General features: G+C 38.5%; 2 protein-coding genes across 6 annotated transcripts in view; one reads left to right on the top strand and one right to left on the bottom strand.

Moving 5' to 3' along the window:
* The first annotated feature begins 290 nt into the window (after positions 1–290).
* Positions 291–10,492, top strand: zgc:172076. Its single transcript, XM_053238210.1, is given in 11 exon segments — positions 291–419; positions 2,559–2,605; positions 2,966–3,164; positions 5,775–5,935; positions 6,976–7,108; positions 7,270–7,426; positions 9,209–9,332; positions 9,433–9,498; positions 9,501–9,624; positions 10,083–10,126; positions 10,129–10,492. Coding segments are annotated over 11 exon segments (1,206 nt in total). The 5' UTR covers positions 291–385; the 3' UTR covers positions 10,246–10,492.
* An 891-nt stretch (positions 10,493–11,383) lies between these two features.
* Positions 11,384–18,080, bottom strand: part of mark1 (MAP/microtubule affinity-regulating kinase 1) — a 50,047-nt gene continuing 43,350 nt past the window's right edge. Inside the window, exons 17-21 of one of the 5 annotated variants that reach the window (XR_008302711.1) lie at positions 16,082–16,108; positions 14,498–14,542; positions 12,767–13,344; positions 11,841–11,936; positions 11,384–11,621 (exon numbers count right to left, since the gene is read on the bottom strand). Coding sequence is in view for 2 of the 5 variants with exons in the window: in XM_053238157.1 (XP_053094132.1) it covers positions 13,002–13,344; positions 14,498–14,542; positions 16,082–16,108 (415 nt within the window). In the remaining 3 variants the exon portion in view is untranslated. Of the gene's footprint in view, positions 13,345–14,497; positions 14,543–16,081; positions 16,109–18,080 lie in introns of all 5 variants that reach the window. The other 4 variants (XR_008302709.1, XR_008302710.1, XM_053238157.1 and 1 more) reach the window with 4 other exon arrangements.

The raw sequence follows: 18,080 nt of genomic DNA, 5'->3' as shown, positions 1-18,080 counted from the left end.
GATATGGGTCACTACAGGTATGTCAGAGTAGTAATCAACAATATTCAAATGTGAGCAGCAATTATTGTGTTTTCCAACACGGCGTAATGAGACAGAATAGTTTCTACAGTTTCAGAATGGTGCTAATTGTGTATCCATGAGGTTCAAATATAAAATATGACACAGCTGTCAAAAATAGGCTACAGTTACAGCCAAGCAACATGACACTAGCATGCTCAGGTCTCAGGGGTGTAGGGATAGTAAGCACTCGGATGATGAGACCCCTTGGCTATTCATAGCTCCTTTGTTCAATTTTAAGGCCAGTTGTCACGAGCCAGTGCTTGTGCTGCATTCCTGTCCGTGCACAGTGCACTCCACAATCACACGCTGCAGCCAACGAGAAAGGATGTGGAAGAGAAAGAAAGAATGGTTGATCAAGCGTAAGTCTTCATGTCTTCATTCTGCATGGTATCAATGCTAGATATTGGACCTACAGTATCATGCATTAGTTGAAAACATTTTCTCTGTTCGCCAAAATGACAGCTTTAATAGCTTTAATTTGAGAATACTGATGTCCATGTTGGGTGAAGGATACCTATAATTACAACTCTTTTTATCAACAGCCCCCATTTAAGGGGACCATAAGTATTTGGACAATTCATTCCTCAGTTTCTTGAAAAGCTGTTTCATGGCCTGAATAGTTCATGTCCAAGTGCTAATCGCTCGCTGATGAGAGAGTTGGTGTTCATAGTCTCTCTCATGTCTCTCAATAAGAGAACTAATGACTAGTTCAGAGACACAGCTACTTTGTGGTAAAAGTACCAAATCTAAATCTAGATAATCTGGTAAAAGTTGAAGTACAGCTTCAACGTCTTCGCTCGAGTTCAAATAGAAAAGCATAAAATCAGAAATTTTCTAAAAGTGTGAAAGTACAAGAAAGATACACAAAAGACCGCTTCAGTTTAACTGATTTTAGTCACTCTTGGTAAATTAATACACCTTTCACCAAATAACCAAGGAATGTGAGGAAAAAATTAAGTCTTACTAACAACAGCTTAATCTCTGAAATGTTAGCTAGCATGATAATAACTGATGATACAAACTGCTTTTATTAGCTGATACAATACAAATTGCCTTGATAAATACGGTGTACTTAGCAACAGCTAGATTACAGTGATGAGTGGAAGGTCTCATTAGCAACAGCTAGATTACAGTGATGAGTGGAAGGTCTCATTTTTACTGTAACATCTGCTAAAGCTTAGATTTGAAGCTGTCTTTACAGGTATATGATTATAGAGAATGGGTTCCTTGAAAATACTGAGAGTAGAAAGTAGAGATTTCTCTTTTAAAGTGTAGTAACTAAAAAATAATCATACATAAATACAGTAACAAAGTAACTGCACGTTGGAGAGAAAGAAGAACTGCCAATTATCTAAATCGATAAAATATGGTGACATGAACATGTTGGATAGCACTCTTAGGAAAAAGAGGTTCTTCAAGGGTTCTTTTGATAATTAAGGTTTTATAGCTTCCCAAACCTTTCTGACAGCGAAACACTCTTTTAGGGCTCTACACTGAACCTGTAAGGCACAACCCGAATAACCCTTAAAGGAAAAAAAAAAATTTAATAGCATATTAATGAGAAATCCAATGTAGTGAAGATAAAAAAAAACATTGGTGTCAAATTTCTAGAATACAAAGCAGCTATACATCGCAGTTGATCAGCAGAGACTTGGCTGGACTAGTTAGCGAGTTACGAGATGATGAGCACAGTGGCATTGACAGTTATATTAGCATGAAAGTTGATGTTTTAGAAATGTATCAGTTTAAGCAGAGTGTACAGATGAGGAGGTAAGAGTGCTGGAAAGACTAAAGGAGTAAAGCTCTGCTGCATCACTCTCTTTAGGTAGAGATGAAGCAAGGGCTAATTTCTACCAGTGCCACAATCAGCAGGTAGTGGAACAGCATTGTGGGTAGTTTAGGAAACTGCTAAGAACACTGACATTAATATGCAAGGCATTCAGGGTGGATCTTTCCTTTAAGGAATTTTATTTATTTAATTATATGCCTCTTTACTGCTTTTTATCTTCTCAAATCCATCTACGTGCCTCTAAATTAGTGAATGTGGACAGCATTACTATACTATACTATACTATACTACTGTACTATAAGATTTTTCAGAGCTAGCTGACTGGTTGTCTCCTGATCTGAACCCCATTTAGAGTTCCTTTCACTTACTGAAAACAAGACCAAGGGTAAAAAGTCCCCAAAACAAAACAGGAAACCAAAAAAAAAAAAAAGCAGCTGGTCATGTCTATATTCTGCAGACTTGCAAAGGACCTGCAACAAACTGTAAACAAGTATTAATGTAGTTTAATTTCCCAGTTGCTTTTGTCTCCATAAAATGGGGAATTATGTATAAAAAGGTTGTGATTCCTATACATGTGAGTAACCTCAAATTAAAGATATTTTTAACCCTCACAATTTTATATACAAGTGGACTAGCAGAATACCAGCAGAACTTGTATTACACACCATTGTGTTCATGCATGGCAGCTAACATAAATCATCTCTTGCAGCCCCCAAGGAGCACCCTTTGGAGACAAAGTACAGGCCTGTGCTCGAGGTATTCCCCCTCACAAAAAATACAACAAGCACTTTACATTGCAAAACAAGAGGAAAGTCCCATGCTGTGGTTGGTTTATGCAAAAAAAAAAAAAAAAAAAAGAAAAAAAAAGAAAAGATTGCAGAGCAGTGCCAAGCAGAAGCATTGTTCTAGTCATCATGATATTGAGTGGATTACCACCTTTACTACATCTGCAACCTTGACATACCTAGCAGTCAGTAGCTCCCACAACAGTGCAGGATATGAAGCACATAGTAACAACAGTTAAAGCACTCATACAGCACACAGCCTTGGCAGACAAAATGAGGATCATAATGCAATCTGTTATAAGCTCCTTTTACAATACCATTTCATTTTTAGAGCATGATCCCCCCAGACCCCATGAGCAAGCTTAAACTGAAGAGGGGTTGTCCCAAAGAAGAGTTCCCTAGTCTGGATGGAAACTACACCTGCATGGCCCGTGTGCTTGATCTGCATATGTACACACGCCAGTTCAACCGGGCCACTGAGAGTGGAGTCATCTTTGATGACATCATTCGTCCAGGCCTGGAGGACCTAGGTGAGACAAAGTTTTATAATCTGATTGGTCAGAATATGCACTTGGTTCTGACAATAGTGCCTTCTGTCATTCAAATCACAGGTTTATATTAATGCACTCATTCTAATTGTATCGTTTTTATAGTAACCACTCATTCCCAGGGACTTGTACAAAGGATGCTCCACATAATCTAAGGGTAATAATAAACAGATTTTCAAATGTGTTGTTATTTAACAATTAAAAACTATAATCGCTGATTTAGTGAAATTTCTGTAAGGAAACATTTATTTAACACTTATGAAAGGAGTCTCTGGTGTCAGTGCTTTGTAAGAGGCAGTTCGTTTTCCACCACAGGAAAGTCTTCAGGACAGAGGAGTTTGAATTTTCCAGCTTCTGTGTAACATGGCAAGTTGTGTTTTTTGTCGTATTAACTTCGAGAAAGTAGAAAAAGGTTTTTTAATAACTTAAGTGATAACATAAACTTGTTTTGTAGACATTATGTAACTCTAAACTAATAAAAACTATGAAGTGCCATCTGTTAATAAATAAAAATTGTAACTGTTGGCTAATTGCTGTGGTAAAAGAGGAATAAAAGACAACACAGGACATGCTGTTATAGGAAAATAATCATCTTTTATTTTTTACATCAAACTATGCTATAGTTGATTATTTTACTCTAACAGCATGCCCCACCATGCTTTATTCCTTACATATTCTTTGCATACCAGTGCTTGTTGGTTCAGAACAACTCCACTGGTCGACTTACGTGTTCTTCGGGCATCGGAAAAATCACACTTGCAGTTCTGTGGAAGATCAAAAGACACTCATGGTGTAGAGGAAGAGTGACTCATAACCAGCTCAGCACATTTACGGTTCACATCACACACCTCGTAATTACCAGATTGTTTTTTAAGAACATGTTCCGAAATGACTTTTCCCAGGTAGATATATTTTACAATATATTCTTAGACCAGAAGTTTTTTTTCTTTCAAGTGGTCTTTGGATGGCTAATGATTCGAGCTTTCTGCAGAGGTTCTACTGAAACCCTTCTATTGTGTAATTTTACACAGAAAGTTTAAGGATGCGAGATGGAAACTTTAGCTCAAAATGTACCTCCACCAACTATGCAAAGGAAAATAAAAGGAAGAAAAAAGCTATTTTGAATCCACAAATGTGTCCTTCTGAAAACCAGCTAAACCTGAATCACAGCACGCCAGAGCACTCATCAGATATCTTCATAAGGTATATTCAGTGTACTCTAACTTCTCAGTCTAGGGATGAACCAAACTGATAGCAGTATGAAAGCTCTGAGAATCAGCTGATACCTGATACTAATCTGATGTTGGCATCCTTTAAGTAACCAAGCATGCTATGTGCAAACAGGTTATGTGAAACATCATAGGCCTGACAGTGACGTCCTTTATTAATAATAGTGTCCTATGCCATGTTGGTCAATGCTCGATTTATGCTCTCAGCACAAAATACTTCAGTGCATATGACCTGAATGTATGTCTTATTTGATCTGATACTGATCCAGTTTTATCAGCCAATATCAGACCACATCCTGATACTAAATTCATCATCTGTAATAACATCTTTATTGAGGGTCGCAGTGGAACTAGAGCCTTCTGATATAAAAGGTGCATGCAAAGGTGTTTGCATTCCCTTATTTTGAAATGATGACACCAACAAGGCAGATGTTCTTACATTGCAAATAAGAAAAAATGTTCAAAAAGTGTATGTTAATTAGGATGCCAAGCTTCGAGCTTGCTTGTAAAGATAACCGCTGAACTCATGGGGGATGCAAACTTTTCTAGTTAGCTCACCTCAGCCCTACAGGCATATGACAAATTAAAGGGGAAAAAAAAGCTAGCTCTGTGCTGTGGAGGCATTTATATGTCCACTTATCCCCTTAGAGGGAAGCGTCACTGCAAAGCTCTACAAAGTTCTGCCGAATAATCACCTTTCTCCTCTGATGAAACATGTCTATCCTGATGGGAGTAGTCTCTTCAAAGAAGACCCCACCCCTTCCACAGGGCACAAGGGCTCACTGAATGGTTTGATGAGCATGAAAAATTATGTAAATCATATGCTACGGCTTTCACACTCACCACAGTCACTGATTTCTTAGACAGCTTTCTCAAACACCATTATCAAAACACCAGAGAAGTGAATATCATTTGGTAGAATGGTGTTCATCCCTCTAGTACAGTTCAAGAGGGATGAACAGAAAAGACTTGTAGAATTGATGGCAAGATGAATTAAAGTTGTTCTGCTTCCTTGTGGTGGTTTGGCATCTTACTAAGTCACTTTATGTGTCTGTATAATATTGGCAAGGCCGTGACATCTTTAGTTTGTATCCTTATACACTGCAGTCCAAAAAGGTATTGGATGATTGTGATCACTAAGCATTTCACCTACCAAGGCACACTCAGTTCATTCAAAAGACTTCTTTGCACTTAGTTATCCAACACGTTGGCTGAATAGTCTTAAGAAACTGTACTTTAAACACTTTAATAGCCTCCAACAAATGAGGCTGAGTAAGCGAAAATAAACTACTGTATAAGGCAAATGGCCTATGATGGCTTTTCTGCATGGAACTGTATGTGTCAATTTCTGTCTGTGTCATAGGAACAAGCACAGGGCCTTTGACTGTAGGCTGTTTAGCCGGAGATGCTCAGTCCTACATTCTCTTCTGTGACTTTTTTGACCGCATCATTGAAGCCTACCACAGCTACAAGGTGCTCGGTCACGTTACGCAAAAGAGTGACTTCAATTATGACAACCTCAAGGTGAGTGTTTGTTAAATTGCACTATTAGTTATATATTATTGTATACCACAGCACTGTTGAATTTTTGATCTGATTGGTCAGAAGATGTTGATTATTATTCTATAATAGCAGCCCTGACAGGAGTGCTGGCTGCAAGTTTTATATTAATCTTATTGTTTCTACAGTAACAGCTGATTCATAGGGACTTGTATGGTGGACAATTCATGTAAACCGAGGCTATAATTATAAACGGATTCATTTTATTTTTATCTATTCTCTCCCCATTTTGGTCACTTGCCAATTCTCACCCACCAGCCAGCTCTCCCCTATCATACATCAGCTACAAACCAATGGTGAAGGCTAAAACATGCTTCGTAGTGAGCACGGCCAATTCTACTCTCTTGACTCTTGCAATCTTCACAATCTTCCAAAGATTGGTAAATTGTTTCTCCTTGCACCACATGGAACCCCCCAAAAATATTTTTAACAAAGAAAAAAAGTATAATCATCGGTATGAAGATTTCTGCAAGGAGACATTCAACATTTATGGAAGGAGTCTCCAGCAGCCAGAGGAGAGTCTTCAGGTCAGAGGACATTTGAGCAAGAGAAAGAAAAAAGAGAAGCTTTTTTCACTGACATTACACAACATTAAATGTAACTAGAAAAGGAGAAAAAGTATGATGTCTTGTTTGATAATAAATTAAAAAAAAAAATTAATAATTGGCAAGGGTTAATTCTACATTTACATGTTTTAATTAATAAAAAATGTAATTGTCTATAGATTGCGGTGGGATAAGAGGAATAAAACACTTCGGGCCATGCTGTTATAGGAAAATATTCACTTCAGGGTGGTAATATCACACATCACTTCACCCCTTTGTTGATTATTTTCCTCTAATAGCATGTCCCATTATGCTTTATTCCTTACATAGTGATGGTTATAATAAAGTTATATTATAGATATTCGTGTGGAAATACTGTATGTCTCTTATCAGTATGGCACTGGAGACCCTATAAGAGTGTGTGTGTGTGTGTGTGTGTGTGTGTGTGTGTGTGTGTAGGGAGGTGATGACTTTGACCAAGCGTATGCTGTGAGCTGTGAGGTGAGTGCTTCTCGCTGCATTGACGACTTCTGCTTCCCCACACACTGCAGCCGAGGGGAGCGGAGACATCTCCTCACACTGGCCAAAAAAGGTACTGCAATAAACTGAAAAAAATACAGTAAAGTGTTAGTTGAGTTAGCACAGTGCATGAAGGGTCAGGCATAATGATCTCTTTAATGATATTCTGTTTTTACAATGCAAAAAAAAGAGGAAGTCGTACTAGCAAAAATGATTTGCTGATTGGTTTTCCAGCTCTGGATCAACTTAGCGAAGAACTCCCAGGCAAGCTTTACTCAATGGAAGAGCTCAACCAAGAGACAGAAGATAAAGGGCTCATTCTGGATGCCCCACCCACCACATTAATGAAGACCGGAGTGGCCCGAGATTGGCCTGATGCACGGGCATTGTGGTAAAACTCACCAAAGGTCATACATGGTGTTAGATTCCAGTCCTGGAAGTTTTACAACATTACCCAAATCAAATATACAGGGCTTCATATTTACTAGACTATCTAATATTAAAGGAGCAAACTGTCCTCCAGGACTAAAATTTAATACAGAAGAATTTACACAATATTGTCTAGACTGGCGAGTCCCAAATAACTATATTTTTATAGTACTTCACCTACTTTTGGGTAAGTTGTCTTTTGGATCTTACCAAATTAAATTCTACTGCAGGAACAGATACAGACAATAATAAAAACTAAGCACATGCATACATTTTTAATCTAAAATTCTTAAGGCTTTTTCAGTTTGTTCCTCTGCAGAACCTACAAATGAGTGTTACCATATCTGACAGCATTCCAAGCAGCAGCAGCATCATGTGACCATGGATTTTGGTGGGGCAGAATGACAATAATAATGACATAGCCTCAAACAAAATTAATTCACGAGGCTATCATACATGATTTTATGCTAGCCCAAATATCTAGTGAATTTCTAGCATAACCCTGTAACAGGCAGTTGAGTGTTCATAACATAAAGTCATCCAGCATACAGTCTTGCAGCTCATTTTGAGGGGTTTTAGGCGTACTTTTATTCAGCTGTCTTCCTGTCGCCATTAACCGGGGTTGACAGGGTTCAGAAAAAATTTCCAACCTAACTACATATCAAAAACTATATAATAGATTATTTACTTACTTACTTACTGTTTTTCAGCCTTTGCATGGGAAACAGGTCACCATGGCTACACACACAATTCTGATGTACAGACATTATCCACTCCATAATCCCCCTTTTCCCCTATCTCAATCTTTGCAATATACACTATATGGTCAAAAGTTCATGGACACCTGACCATCACACTCATATGTGATTTTTAAACATCCCAGTCCAGATTTATTCCCCCATTGCTGTTATAACAGCGTCCACTCTTCTGGGAAGGCTTTTCCACTAGATTTTGGAGAGTGGTTGTGGGGATCTTCACATTCCACCACAAAAGCATTAGTGAGGATGGGGACTGATGTTGGGTGACGAGGCCTGGCACATAGTCACCATTCCAATTCATCCCAATTCATTCCAATTCATCCCATGTCTTTATAGACCTCGCTTTGTGCACAGGGGGACATGTGTCATGTTGGAACAGGTTTGGGAAGCACATAGTTGTATAAGATGTCTTTGTATGTTGTAATGCTACAACATACAAACACATCCTATACAACTGTCTGCTTCCAGCTTTCTGGCAACAGTTTGGGGAAGACCCATATATGAGTGTGATGGATCAGGTGTCCACAAACTTTTGGCCATATAGCATATATTGCAGTAGAAATGGTTCAGTACATCATAGCACTTACACTTTGCCTTTGTTTGCAGTACTTTATTAGAGTTAATTTCAATTCTTTTCTATAAACCATGATCTTTGGTGGTCATGGTGTATTTTTAAGCTCTATTTGGCAACTCTCATTCTCTGTCATCAAGGAACATCAGCTTACATCTCTCAGACAGCAACATTTTTAAAATTGCTGTTCATTCAAAAGAGGTAATTAATATTTCAACAGAATTTAAAATGTATGGAGTTTTGAATGAGGACTTTGTGAAAAAATTGTTGAATGGCTGATATATACGCATATTGTGGGTGTATGAAACTGGTTCCATGTATAACCCCTTGACAAGCCTTTTTTTTCCTAAGAGTATAACAATGACTTCCTTGTTTTGCTTGTCTTCATGTCTGTATGCATCTTACCATCTTACAGGATGAGTGACAATGGGAGCCTGGCAGTTTGGGTGAACATGGAGGACCATCTGAAACTGGTGTCTTCCAGAAGCGACGCCAATATCCAGGAGGCATTTGCATCTGTGTGCATCAATCTAGTAAAGGTGAGATTTGGTTAAGTCTACCTTTGCTCTATTCCTGACAAGGCTCATTACACATGACATTGGGTGAATTCAACTGTGTTCCTCGTCCGTTTTCTTTCAGTTGGAGGCAATGTATAATAAACTAAGGCACCCGTTTATCTGGAAGCCTCACTTGGGCTGGGGTGGTGAGCCTCACCGGCGGAGGTGGGCACTGGTCTGAAGGCCAGTGTCACTGTCAGGCTGATACACCTGCCTGAGCACAAACACCTGAACAACATCCTGGACAGACTGAGACTTCGCATGGAGGCAGACAGTACGTAAACTATATACAATCACTATCCACTTTATTAGCAACACATGTACACCTGCCCGTTCATGCAATTATCCAATCAGCTAATCATGCAGCAGCAGAACCTTGCATAAAATCATGTTCATACAGGTCAAGAGCTATAGAGTTTGGTTAAGCAAACATTAGAACTGCTCTGAGTGAAATACATAATGAGTCCTTGCCTAGCCAAGGACTGGTTTGAGTTACTGTTTACTGAACCACCTAGTGCTATTTACGTCCTCTGTATATTTTATGTTTAATTTAATATGTAACAAAGCATCATCATGACAGATTTCCCTTATGTACAAAATAAAAATGATCAATAAAGTAGGTTTCTTCTAATTATTTCACCCAACACTATACACCACTATCGCTATTTAAATGTTAGTTATGAATAAGAAAAATAGTACAGTTAATCGGTTGCATGTTCTCTTCCTACACAGACTCATATGGATTGTACAAAATAAGCAACCAACAAACCATTGGGACCTCACGGAAGTGGAGTTTACGCAGCTCGTGGTGGATGGGGTTAAACTTCTCATCAGGATTGAGAAGAGACTGGAGGACAATGCGGGCATTGATGACCTGGTGCCTGCACAGAAGTAGAGTCACCACCCAGCTACAGGACATGTTTTACGGAGACTAGATGCACTGTGCACTGTTATGCGTTGTAGTACTTCTGCTCATGGAGCGCTTTCACAAAGCTATGCATAGTTAAATCACATTTAAACAGTGTTCTGAAAAAGAATTTTGTTATTGTTTGATTTGATTTGAATTTGATGTGGAGCCCACTGCTCCACTGTATGTACAGGCTGTTAATTAAAATACATTACAGCACTACTGAATTATCAAACGCTCAGAAGCAGTTGATTGGTTTTCTATTAATTGGGTAGTTGATTGGGTTATATTAATGGGCTCATTCAATTCTCATTCAATTCATTTCTCTGGTAACAACTTACAAAGGGACTTGTGCCGGATAGTCCACCTAATAATAATGATTCGATTTTTATTTAACAATAACAACAAAAAAAACAAACTTTGCTTGGATGAATATTTCTGTAAGGAGATATTTATTTCTGTGCTATGAGGTGAAAATGTTCTTTGTGCCTGTTACGTTTTCCACCGTGGGTAAGTCTTCAGTACAGAGAGTTTTGTGCTGTACAGTTTCAAAGTTATGTGACAAGCGGCATTTTTTCCGTCATAGTAACTTTGAGAGAGAGAGAGAGAGAGAGAGAGAGAGTGAGAGGAGAGGAGAGAGAGAGAGAGAGAGAGAGAGAGAGGAGAGAGGAGAGAGAGAGAGAGGAGAGAGAGAGGAGAGGAGAGAGGAGAGAGAGAGAGAGAGAGAGAGAGAGAGGACAAAACAAGAAGGATTGTATGTAACTGTTATGACAAAAGTTAACTTGTTTTGTGGACGTTCCACAACATTAAATTTAACTATAAACAGATACAAAACTGACATGTTGTACAAAAAATAGAATAACTGACAAATTGCTGTGGTATAAGAGGAATAAAACTGGGAATGTGCTGTTACTGGAGATTAATAAACTTCACAACTTAACAGCCCGTCATTGATTATTTTCCTATATTTATTCCTTATATAACTTGTATTTAACTACAGTAACTACTGTAAAATCCTGACTGAAGATTTAGAAAATTAATTCCTACCAGCACTAAAATGACCCACAACTATTACTGAATTGTAATAAATAACATAAAAAAGGACACCAGACATTTTTGGCTCGAATCTCATTTCAAGTAAGCTTTAATGTGCACCAGTGAGACTGAACCTTTATGACCCATGAGACTTTACTGAGAAATGTACAGTACTACACTGATTGGAGGGAGTACGGGGGGCGGTAGTGGTGAAATGACTGGGGGGGAAAACGGGGTGTGGGTGGGTAGTTGCATTTTCAGTAAATCGTCTGCCGTCTCTCCCAACACCTTCAAGCAGCTCCATCTTCTAAGGCAGCATAATCAAGCATCTGCTCAGGAAATGTACCGTTACAACATGAAACACCATGCCCCTCAAGGATCAGCATAATCAGATCACAGCTTAAACCTCTGAAAGATACTTTAAAACCAGTTTTAAATAAACAAACTAAACAAGAGCTCTCTCTTGTTATGTGTGCAGTTGGGGACCATTTTTGTGTCAGAATTACAGTAATACAACAAAAAAGCATTGCACATTTAACCCTCATTACCTCAGTACACAGGAACAAGAGGAAATGTTCCAGCACAAGTGGTCTTACACATCACCATCATCACCATCACCATCATCATCGCTGTCTCCATCATCACTAATTACAAAAGGAACAAATTAAAGTACATTTTCAAAAACAAAACGTCATATCCTACTTCCTTCACACAAGGATGACAAGTTAAAGCAGCGTAATAAAGGTGGTGTAGAAACCATAATAAATAAACAGAAAATCTTCAGGGAGAATGAGATGAAATCAAATGCAACTCAAATAAACTGCTGGAAAGAAATTCTTGTTTAACCAACCCCTGTTCCACTCCTGTTCTATTTGGGCTACATCTGCTACAACTACAGCGATATATTCAATCAATTCAAAAGCTATATCCCTTTTTAGCATACATGGAATGGCAGAGTGTCAAACTTGCTAACTAATAGCACGACTCTGAGACTTGGGCGAAAGAATAAAAAGATTGCAGGTTAAAACAATTTGCCTTTGGAATGTGCACGGCCTTGTTTTATGAAACACTGTTATTTAGTAACTCGCCACTGATCTACTGGTTCTACATCCTGTTGAAAAGTGAAAAAAAATACATAAAAGAATCATTAAAATGTCACATGGCAGAGGCAAAAAAATATCTAAAATTGTACAAGGAAAGCAAAAAGCTAAACAAAACAGTAAGACATTTAACATAAATTTTCTGTGCAGAACTCAATACTATACAACACCTTCAGATACGTAGGCTGAAAGAGTCTTGTATTATACAAGTCTATGAACAATTCAACAAAACATTCTGTATCTTAACTGTACATGTGGAAAAAGTAGCGTTAAAAGTCTCTGCTTTAGCCTACAAAGGTAGTTCTGTAAAGGAACACCAACCTGCTGACCCTGACAGGGGTTTTCATTATTATTGCAAAGATGGTTATGCTAACCTTGTGTATATGTGGGACTTGAGAGAAAAGAAGGGAACTGGAAATACCAAGGATGCTCATTTTTTTCCTCAATCTTATCTTTTAAATCCACTGGTCAAACCATACAGCAGTAGCTTCAGAAAGCAGTAAACTCAAAATGGTGCCCAAACTGACTGGGAACGTAGACATCAACGTAGCAAGCTTCCATTTTGCAGTTTTTGGCAGAATCGCTCCCTGTTTTGATTTTTAATGCCGGTCACAGCTTCAGCTCATTGGCGATTTTGGATGCGATGTTCTTGAAGGCGATGGAGGTGCCCGAGATACGCTTGAAGCGGACGCCATTGAGAGAGAGGCGGGGCAGCTTGCATACTTCCATCTCCCATTGGACGAGGCTGTCTTGACGGGCGTCGCCGTGAACGCAGAAAAGCAGGAAGCGCTCGCGCTGCTCGTAGTCACAATTGTTGGCGTCTAGCACCTTGCGGATTTCTCGCATCATGTCTCCGGGCTCCATAGACGACGTGGTCTTCATGCTCCACGTGAAGCGTAGAGATCGTGGCTTAGAATCACGCCCATCGTCCTTAGGTTCTCCTGAACCGCTCCTGAGAATGAACACAACCCCCATTATCATATTAGCCACTATTTAAAATATGAACTCATCCCAAATATTGAGCCAATGTAAGGCTGGTTAATACCTCTGCACTGAAGTGTATTTTCATTGGGAATCAGAGAGAGAGTTTATGAGGGGGTTTAAGTGTAACATGCAGAGGTGCACTGATTGGCTGACGAGCACACCTCCAAAATCCTAACAGCGTGTCATGCGTATCTGAGATGCTGCACATCAAGCAACCTTCAGGTAAAGGTTGATTGGTAGAGACAAAATGCATTCTCACACATAATTATATTTTAATTATACAGAGCTATAAATAAAACAATAAATGAATAAAAGTAAAAATAGTGTCTCAGTTCGTTAGTAATGTTAGCTAGCTAAAATGTTGGGGTAGTTTACATGAACATTAGCTTGGAAAAATAAACTGTAGGTCTCAGAGATGGTAATGTAGAAGGGGCTTATTATATACTCAGTTTTAATACACAATATTCACCCTCGTCCTTGGCTCATCTTTTTCTGTGGAGAGAATTTTAAAAATTCCACATTGTTCCCTATCTGTGCAAATGTATCTAGTACCTGATAGTGTGATATCAGTGATGTAGAACCGGGGAAACAAATAGTACTGAACTGATTCTTCTCTCCATTCTTTCTGCAGTGAAATATAACTCTTTTCTGTAGTTTATCATTTTCTTCCACTAGTGGAAGCGTTCACGTTAAGTGCAAGAATGGAGAGAGAGACCTATGCGAAAGCCAGCACACAACATCTTTATGTTTTCACAAATACACATCAGAAGCAGAAGTATAAACCAGACTTTAACAAACATTTGCTAGGGAAACACTTAGGTGCCTAAGACTTACGGACTTTCCTTAAAAAACAAGGGGAAAATACAGCTGTCATAAATAATGATAAATGTAAACCACATAGCACATGAGTGTGTTCATTTTTAAGTAGCAAGTTATGCATATTGGGAAGGTGTAAGACAGTTATGTAATACAAAGACTGTGTTGGTGCATAAATTACAAAGTTTTTATTAGTGCATCGCTGCCCCCACTTGGCCAAACCATTTCTCAAAAATGGAAACCTCAAAATGACCTCAAAGCAATGAAAAAACATCTACACAGGCATCATTTTACCGATGTCTCACCTTAAGCTGTTTGCTCTGCATCTGGCCTCGCCTTCACTGGGTAGCCTTAAAGACAGTGAAGAGTTCAGATTGAGAAACAAAGTAAGAAATGTGAAACTACCACAAACACACACCAGGGGATGGAACAAGCGAAAACATCCAGTAGTAAATATTTCATGCAGTATTAATGCAACTGATGTTTCTAGTAGCCTTCACTAGAATTAAAAATTACACACTTAAAGTGGAATGCAGCAAAATCTATCAATTCTGATCCATTTAATATGTTCAATGTTAATATGTTCATCTGATCGCTAAGTGCATTTGTAGGATGTTTTGTTGAGCCTGACATATGCTGATCACACACAGGGTGACTGAAATTTAGCTAATCAATTGATTGATGATCCAACATTAGCTTGTTCCACTCAGTTATGCTCAGACTGAACCTTCTCGTTATGGTCGTGTCGACATTACGCATCAGTTTGGTTCAGATTATATCTAACATGCATGTAAAAAGAGTTTTTTAACAGATTGCTGAGATTAGGGTAAATATACCTATATAAGCAGTTCATTTAGGCAAACTACTGTATGTAACAAATCAGAACTTATAAAACTTATAGAACTTACAAAAAAAAAAAAAAGCTCAAAGACAACATCAGGTTGATTACACAGAAAAAATCCAGACAGATCCAATCTATGTTTTCAACGGCAATTTCACTTTTTCATGCCAACATGACTTTTTTTCATTCCTTTTGGAATGAAAGGGGTACACTGCATAATTCAACAAACTGTTTATATACAGTTTTAATTGTGCCCTAAACTAGCAGAAGACGCTTAATATGTTTAAATGTTTTTTTTCTGTTATTTTTAATTGCAAAAAAAGAAAAAGAATTTTACTCTTTTGGTCATCTCAAGCTCATTGGGATCATATTAAAAACTTTTTAGTTGTTCATCCACTAATCAGATTATTTACCGTATTACTTATACTACTTGTTAAGCCATCTTTATAACTTTATATACTGTATGTATCTCGTTTTCTAGTCTGTCTTTGGTTTGGGTATGGCACCATGCTACCTTTTTGAAAACCTGTAAACTATTTCTTATTGTGACTCCAGGTATGAATGTTGTACGATCTGTAACCTAACAAGTGCTACAATAAAATAACAGTCAGAAACCATTGAAAACAAAAACACTGAAGCTCCTTTTTCTTTGTTTGTGAGACTCCTTTCCTGAGAACGTCATACTTTGGCTTGGGGGGAGAATATCATAAGTGAACGATATTTAGGCTTACACAAGACATTCAGCATTCCACAAAGTGCTCATGTGCACAGACATTCCTTCAACACACAGCTACATTCCTTCAACATTCCTTCCTATACGAAGACTTTACAATACAGATTAAATTTTTCTTCCTAAATGTTCATTTTTTAAGCATTACTATTGACAGTTCAGCTGGTCATGCACACACCGAGCAGGATTCTGGGGTTAAACAGCAGGAAGAAATCTGTAGTCAGACAACAAATATCAGTATTTGGAAAGATGGGGAAAATCAACTGCACATCAGATTAGGGGGTCAATTTCAGAAAAGGCACTGAACACCACTCCTACCTCCACGAGGCCCTGAAAGAAAGAGTTCTACAACAGAAGAAACATACAGCAATTTCAGAGCTATTGTGTACATCTGCAGGTAGCTCGCAACACAATTTCTCCATGTATATTCTTAAGAATCCAGAAAGAAAAAATACCTATACAAAATAATTCCACATTCTGCTTCACTTGTAATTAAAAGTGTCTGCCAAATGAATGTGGACCAGAGCCAAAAACTGGCACAGAATCTGTCAAACAAAAGTGTCTGAATTCAGCTGAGCCAAAAGCTTATGTGAGCAGTGGAAGCTCAGGTTTGGTGCACGTGAGCAAAACTGTGCGTGTTTGAATTTCAGGACTGCCAGAGAGCCACTGATGGGCACTGAGTAAAGCCTTTAACCATCAACTGCTTAACTAGATTGTATTCTGCTTCAGCTACTTTGTATTAAAAAAAAACCCTGTCAAATGAATAACTTATGGAGTGGCCTGGGAAAACCCTTCACGTGGTGAAATTTTGACATTTTCTATTTTATATAGTTCTGAAAAACTACAGGTTCTCTCTTCTACTTGCATCTCAACCACAAATAAAGTTCTAGCCTTTTAAAATCCGTTAAAATAAAAAAAGTGAAAAGGAGAAAATTACATTTAAAGACTTCATTCAGATTCCACTGAAAGACCCCAACACACTGACACACCTAAAAGCAAATACTATTCATTTATTGCCTTCATTTCATTTGCATTTAATTTAATATTTTAACAATATACACTGCCTGGCCAAAAAAAAAGTCGCACAATCTAATATTCGTCCTGGCATTGTTTCAACAACCTTATGCAACTTCACAACATTTATTTCCATCCAGAGTTGCGTTAATTTTTGGCTGAGATCTTGCATTGAGGACAGGAGAGTCTAGCCACTCCGTAAAGTCTTCTCCAGCACATCCCAAAGACTTTCAATGGGGTTAAGGTCAGGACTCTGTGGTGGCCAATTCATGTGTGAAAATGATTCCTCATGCTCCCTGAAAGACTCTTTCACAAGTTAAGCCTGATGAATCTTAGCATATTTCTCATCCTGGAATATGCCTGTTCCGTCAGGGAAGAAAAAGTCCATTGACGGGATAACCTGGTCATTCAGTACATTCAGGTGCTCAGCTGACTTCATTTTATTGCCGCACAATGAGGCTGAGCCTCGACCTGACCAGCTGATGCAACCCCAGATCATAACACTGCCTCCAGAGGTTTGTACAGTAGGCACTATGCATGACGGGTGAATCACTTCATGCATTTCCCTTCTCTCCCTGACACGCCCATTGCTTTGGAATAGGGTAAATCTGATTTTATCAGACCACATGACCTTTTTCCATTGCTCCACAGTCCAGTCTTTATGCTCCCTAGCAAATTGAAGTCATTTTTTCCGATTAGCCTCACTAACAAATGGCTTTCTTGTGGCCACACAGCTGTTTAGTCCAAATCCTGTAAGTTCTCATCACATTGTGTGTGTGGAAATGCTCTTACTTTCACTATTAAACATAGCCGTGAGTTCTCCTGGCGATTTTTTTACGATGTGATATCACCAAGGGTTTTAAAGATCTCCGATCACGATCATTCAAGATTTTTTTCTGACTACATTTCTGCTGTAAAGTTGACGGTTCACCAATATCCTTCCAGGCTTTAATAATGCACTGGACATTTCATAACCCAGTTCCAGTGATTTCAGCAATCTCCTTAGTTGTTTTCTTTGCTTGATGCAGGCCAACAATTTTCCCCTTCAGTAACATCTTTTCCACGACCATGGGATACGTAATCTGCCATGGTTGTTTAAGAAATGAGAAGCTACACACTGCATCAGTTAAGATTAAAAGAACTGTTGCCAGTTGAAACATATTAATCACTGCAGTAATGATCCAATCATAGGCTCTTAAGTATTTGCTTATTTAAACCCAAACAGCGACTTTTTTTTTGGGCCAGGCAGTGTATATACAGTTATAACAATTTGTTTTGCACGTCCCCATACAGGAGCTCTTAC

The sequence above is a fragment of the Pangasianodon hypophthalmus genome, chromosome 11 (assembly GCF_027358585.1).
Source record: "Pangasianodon hypophthalmus isolate fPanHyp1 chromosome 11, fPanHyp1.pri, whole genome shotgun sequence".
In the NCBI taxonomy this organism is placed as follows: Eukaryota; Metazoa; Chordata; class Actinopteri; order Siluriformes; family Pangasiidae; genus Pangasianodon; species Pangasianodon hypophthalmus.
This window is presented reverse-complemented; position numbering and strand designations above follow the sequence as displayed.